This window comes from Tupaia chinensis, unplaced genomic scaffold (genome assembly GCF_000334495.1).
Source record: "Tupaia chinensis unplaced genomic scaffold, TupChi_1.0 Scaffold000671_1, whole genome shotgun sequence".
In the NCBI taxonomy this organism is placed as follows: domain Eukaryota; kingdom Metazoa; phylum Chordata; class Mammalia; order Scandentia; family Tupaiidae; genus Tupaia; species Tupaia belangeri.
This window is the reverse complement of record NW_006160193.1, coordinates 5,781,857-5,788,019: the sequence shown is the minus strand read 5'-3', so window position 1 is coordinate 5,788,019 and position 6,163 is coordinate 5,781,857. Positions and strand designations below refer to the sequence as shown.

The 6,163-nt window shown below is 48.9% G+C and overlaps 1 protein-coding gene across 7 annotated transcripts in view; it reads right to left on the bottom strand.

Moving 5' to 3' along the window:
• Window positions 1-969: 969 nt before the first annotated feature.
• The window catches only part of PPP2R5C (protein phosphatase 2 regulatory subunit B'gamma), a 196,130-nt gene continuing 190,936 nt past the window's right edge, over window positions 970-6,163 (bottom strand). For 5 of the 7 annotated variants that reach the window (XM_027776359.1, XM_027776361.1, XM_027776363.1 and 2 more), the window contains one exon: window positions 970-1,629. In XM_027776359.1, coding sequence (XP_027632160.1) covers window positions 1,498-1,629 — 132 coding nt within the window. In that variant the 3' untranslated portion in view covers window positions 970-1,497. Of the gene's footprint in view, window positions 1,630-4,312; window positions 4,409-6,163 lie in introns of all 7 variants that reach the window. The other 2 variants (XM_027776360.1, XM_027776362.1) reach the window with 1 other exon arrangement.

The following is a 6,163-nucleotide window of genomic DNA, read 5'->3' as shown; positions in this document are numbered from 1 at the left end:
ACGCAGCCCCCCCCCCCCGTTCCCTCCAAGACGCAGGAAACAGACGCTGTGGCGGCTAAACGGGACCCGGCGGGCATGGGCACGGCAGCTGCGCAAGGGACAAGGTCTGCTCCTCACGAGCCGTCACTGGACACCCGAGACCCCGACTGCAACACAGATCCTACAGAAGCCACAGCTGACCTTTTATGTGTCGAGACATTTAACATTGAGTTTATAATCTTATACCAGGGACGAGGAAACTCGATCACTTGTTTAGAATAGCAGTGCACATCTCAAGTAGCTTTCAAGCAGGATAAATAAGTCAAATACTGGCCACCCTGAGAGGAATAAAGACTAGACGAAGCACTAAGTGTAAAGATTCTTCTCCTCGTGCTATTCCACCTCAAACGAAAGCTCAACACATGCAAGGGCGTCGTGGAGTAGATAGCAGCATTTGAAGACCAACGAGGACCGCGTCCCGTCCTTACGGGGCGTTTATAAGGAGTGCTCTTCTCGACAGAAACCATGTACCCAGCGTCACCCTCACTGGCACTCCCCTTAGGCTCGTGGAGCCATGTTACTTACGGCAGTCGGCGGGCGTTGTGGCAGTGCCCAGCGTGCGATGTTATTTTCGTTACTTTGTGCCTAAGGGCGACTGTGGTTGGATATGGCCAAAAAATGACTTAATTCAAATGACCTTGCTCTATCTTTCAATGTTGGATTCTTAGAGACTATAATTTTATTAACTCAAGAGCCTTGTTGGTAGGCGACGTATAAGTAGATGAAAAAAAAATTCTGCAAATAAAAATATGGACGTGTAATTTAAAAACCCCAGCTCTGGTCAAGGTAAGCAGAGAGGGCTCCTTTAAAATCGATTTCTTCTACGAGGCCACTCCTGGTGCCCCTGGGGCCGTACCACAGGCTTGAAAATATGGCTTCAGATATATTCACAAGGGCGGCAGGACCTGCTGGGCGCCTGGCTCCACCCCGGAGAGAGGGGTCGCCCTGCACTTTCCCAGCATGTGTCGGAGACGGGCGCGGAGCCGCTGCAGCGAGACCAAGGACCAGAGAAACACCTGCCACACACCGACGCGGGGACGACGGCAGAGGCCATCCGGTCTGGAAAAACAGGTAATGCTTTTTAAAGCGCTCTTGCAATTTGAAAAGCACTGGTGTCACAGGACGACCGCTCCAGGATCACCAGTGCCACGGGAGACCATGACGCCAGTGACCGGGGCGCTTTCCTATACACAGCTCTGATCTGTGAGAGGGTCTGACCCGGGACCAGGCTGGGGTGAGGACGCCGCTGTCAACCCTCGGCACTGCCACGGCCCGGGATCTGAGTCACCATTGTTTGAACTCCTAATCGGGAGCTGAAGCGGACGTACGTTATTGCCTACAGAACGGGGTCGGAGAAAGCTTTGACTCTGAGTGTAACTGATTGGTATGGCACGAGAAGTATGCACTTTCTACAGAATCCGACAGGAGCGGGTGCGCTGCCCCGACGCGGCTCCGAGGCTAGCGCCCGTCCTGGGAGACCAGCGGGTCGGCTCGGCAGTGAGCCTCCAAGGCTTTCTTGGTGTGGGGATCCTGAGGCAGCTCGGACTTGCGACGCGCGAGGGCACGGTCCTTCTTCAGATCTTTCTGTGCCTGGAATTAAAAACGCAATGGAGTTGGCCACACGCTCGGCTAGCTGGGCAGGGAGCTCGCTGCTGACTGAGGAGTCAAGGAGAACCGGGAGCAAATGCACACCACCCCCATGGTGGGCCCAGGCCCTGGCCCAGGGAGAGGGCGTGGCTCTGACCTGACTCCACCCACGTTTCTTAGCCCCTGCTGGCATTTCGGCCTTCTAGGATGTGCAGGGTTTGTACTGGGTACACCGTACCTCATTTTGTAGAATTTACTGGTTTTAGTAAATCTCATAAATACCCTCTTATTTCATAAAACCAAAGCCATTATATGGCCATGCCCATTATGAAAGCATTTCAGAAAACAGAGATTTCCTTTGGAGGTAAGTAAAGAATGAAAGAAAAACACATCCTAAAACCAGTAAGATCTAAAACTTGGCCAAATTTGAAAAAAAAAAATTTAAAGGGGCATGAAAATGGGTCTTATAGGGAAAAGAAAACCAGGACCAGCAGTTGGTGTAAGGGCTATGTCGCTGGACTCCCATGTAGTCAACCGCAGTTCGAGTCTTGGGCCCGGTGGCTTATGCTTACACTGGGTGCGTGTGTGTGCACGTGCCCAAGATCCCAAGAGGAGAATGGAGGAGAGGGGATTGTGGCATGGCCATCCCCCAATCTCTCGCTATCTGTCTGTCTTTCTGGCAAGTGCACGCACCCTATAGCAAAAAACTCTCTCTCAAAAAGAAAAAAAAAAAAAAAAGAAAAATGCTAGTCCTTAGAAAAATTGTATTTACTTAAAAAAATTATTTACTTGTATTTCATTATTTACAAAAACATTCCCAATACAAAGGGTAGGAAATAAAAGACTTCCTTCCCCATTTCACTCTCTTTCTGCAGTTTAAGAAATTCTGGTTTTACTTTAGCAAAAAGCTGAGTGAATTCCATTTTCTCATGGGCCTCACTTATGGGCAGCGTTCATCTCCATGGTAAGAGCTAACAAGTAGCCCAGCTGGAGAGTGGGGCCCCTGCACTCATAACCAGCGCTTGACAAATGAACAACTAGGGCCAGCAGGTGGCGTAATGGTCACATTGCCGGACTCCCACGTCATCGACCATGGTTCGAGTCCTGGACCTGGCAGCTTAAAACTCACTCTGGGTGCATGTGCATTGTGCCCAAAATTCCGAGAGGAGAATGTAAGAGAAAGGATTGCAGCGTGGCCATCCCCCTGGGGTATGTTTCCTCATCTTCTGTCTCTCTTTCTAGCAAGTGCACTATAGCAAAAATCTCTCTTAAAAAAACCAAAACAACAAAAAAAGAAACAACAAAAAAAGGACCACCATCACCTCAACACCCAGATGCAATGGATGCACAGAAGATGGCCAATTAGAATCCTTTTTGGATAAAAGTCCCTTGGCCAGACTCAAGGCTTCCTTGATTCATCGTCTCCATCAAAAACTAGACAGTATTGAGAGAAAGTTATTGGGTTGCTGGAAAAGTCACGACCAATTTTTCCGTGCAAAAATGTGTCAGGACTCTTCCGACGACCCAATACTTTGCAGTACATCTCTGAGGAAAACAACTGCCGTAAGCCAATTATTTGACAACAAAAAAATAAGCACAACAACTTGTGTTTCCAGAGAGCTGACCTCGGAGTGGTACATAAACTGTGCTTTGCTTTGCTTTCATGAACGACTCAAAAAGCTGCAGAAGTCATAAAAGCAAAGCTCATGTTTTTGCAGAGCTAAGTATTTCTTGGCAGGGTGCTTTGTGCGTTTATCTATGACAAAAGTTATAATTTCTAGGTTTAAGAAGAATTCAGTGTGACACGGTTTCTGGGGTATTTCTAGAAACAGTGTGGCTATTAACATCCACTCGTGGGACGTGGGAGAGGCTGGACCCTGACCTCCCCCAGAGCGGGCTGCAGAGAGCCGCAGGTCACCAGGCACAGTACTTGTCAGAGCCTCGGCCTGCGGAGCACGTGTGCCTTCCCATGGGGAACTCGGGGCTGAGACTCAATTTTATGCCCTTTCTGTACTGATCTGTAAAACAAAACAAAGCAAAGAAAAGGAAAAGAGAACCAAGATTTTAATGATCTGAGAGATGTAATTACTGCTGGAACAGGCGCTCCAGAGAGGAGGAACATTTTAATAGAAAAAGGCAACAGTAAAAGCCGTGGGGCTGGAACCCGAGAAGGCACCCCTGGAACAGGGAAGCAGTGCGCGGGCCGGAGCCTCTGCTCAGGCCTTCTGAGTGGGTGTGCACGGCAGAGGATAATGGCACAGACACACGGGGAAAAACGAGAGCAACAGAGGCAGGGAAGGACGAGACATCATGCAGACGGTGGCCCTGGGCGCGTCCCACTAGGTGGGCGGCAGACATGCTGGATGGGCAGGACGGTGAGGAAGATGGAAAAGCGCTGGTTGTGACGCCGCTGCTGAGACATGAGCCGGAAAGCCACGGCCTCTGGTCTGCGGCAGGTCGGCAGAGCCCCGGGCCTGGGCACGCCCTGGGCCTGGGCACGCCCCGGGCCCGGCTTCCTCCTCCTCAGAGGTACACATCCACCTCTCCTGCTAATCAGGGACAGAGCGATCCGAATCTGCTCAGGGGCCATCTTTCTGGCACTTGGTCTTGGTCATCGCAAGCTGGGATGACAGGGAGGGAGGGAAAATACTTCAGGTGGCCATCTTCCCTCGACAAGAAGCCTTACGTGTGCTCCGTACGAGGAGCGAGAGCCTGCACCGCCCACCGCTCGCCTCTACACCTTCCTGACTTGCATGGTCGACACTGCTTTTCTCGTGACCAACTGTCAAAACGAAAAGTGCGAACAGTTGAAATGGCTTCGATAGAAATGTCATTCACATGAAATGTACTAGCTTTTTGGGATGTTCTGGGTAGGGTTAGATACATTTCTCAGAGGAAATGCAGATAATGGCCTAGCAGGCAAACACTTGGTTGACTTTGTCCACAAACATCCACCAACTCCTCTCCACAGGCAGGAGGGGGCTCCTGTCCACCTCCTCCTGCAACGCACGGTCCACCTCACCCCACCCTGACTCGACATTCAAATCCTTTTAATTTTATTTTTACTATTCTTATTTTTTTTAAACATTTGATCACTAATTCAAATTTTTTTTAAAATGTAGAATTATTAAAAAACAAAACAAAACAAAACTGAAGGAGCATTGAAAATATTCAGATTACTGAAGATAAAAAAGCCAGAAAGCTTAATTTGCAGGAAGCAGGCTGCTGGGTCTGAGACTCGAACCGTAGTCAGCCATGTGGGAGTCCAGTGTCTTTGACCACCACGCCATCTGCTGGCCCCTCACTTACTCTTTGTCTGGCTTTAATTCTGACCTAAGTCAAAGAATGTAACAAAATGAAAAATCCTCCAATCCTAAAATATTTAATGCCTAAAAATCACTTGTAAACTGTCGAGCTTCTTTTGAACTTTGTGTGAGCTACTCGGATTATAAAAACAAGCATAGTTATGAACCCCTCACGGGCAGGTATCGATGTGATTTCCTTTGGAGTATCTGCAGGTGAGGAGGCCAATTTGCTTGTCTTCAGCAAACTTGAAGCCGTAAAATCAAAATGCTAATACAAATGCAATTCCTTAATTTCTTTTCCAAGTTAAAAAAAAAAAAAAAAGAGGGAAATGAAAACCCTCACACATAGAACAGAGGAAAATATACAGATTTTTCCATATTTTTGATGAACTCTGCGTTAAGAACAGTGAAGGAAAGCGTGGAGCCCACCAGGATGAAGTAAGGTGACTGATGTTCAGTGAGCGCTCGCTGAGCTTTCCGATTGTATTTCTGGTGTTTTCAAGCTCTGATGAGCTGAAAGGAGCATTCATCGCCTATTTCTGAGTTCAGTCAAGGAACCTGGGCAGGAAGGGGGTCACGCGTGCAGCTGGCCACACACAGGCCTTGCGCCAAGAGCCTGTTCCCTGTCCAGCACTTGGAAAAAGGAGCTTCGACCAAGACCGTGCGATCCAAGTGTCGCCAGCTCTCTGTGTAGCTCTCCCAGTAGTAAGGCTAGGAGGCACAAAGGGGCCAGCAGGTGGTGTGGGCTAAGGTGCTGGATCCCACATGGCTGACTGCAGTCTGAGTCCTGAACCCGGTGGCTTGAAAAACACACTGGGTGCATGCATGTGTGTGTGCCTGAAACTTCGAGAGAGGATGGAGAAGCATTGTGGTGTGGCCGTCACCCTTGGGGGGTGATTTCTTACTTTCCCTCTCTCTCTGTGGAGCACATGTGCCGTATAGCTAAAATCTAAAAAAAAAAAAAAAAGAAAAAAAGTACAGAGGAATTGGGTGATGTTAATATTAGTAATATTTAAAACAATTCAAGCCAGTATGGTCAAAATACGATCACTTCAACATGTAATAAATAAAAACCTTGGGTTGATGCTGCACATTCTACACTTCCTGGGGCCCCTGGACACTTGCTCTGCAGCTGTCTAGGCTGTCCAGATGGCACGCTCTTGGCGACCGACACCGACCCTGTCTGACCAGGTGGGGCTGTGACAAGCAGGCCAGAGAAGAAAACACCTCTG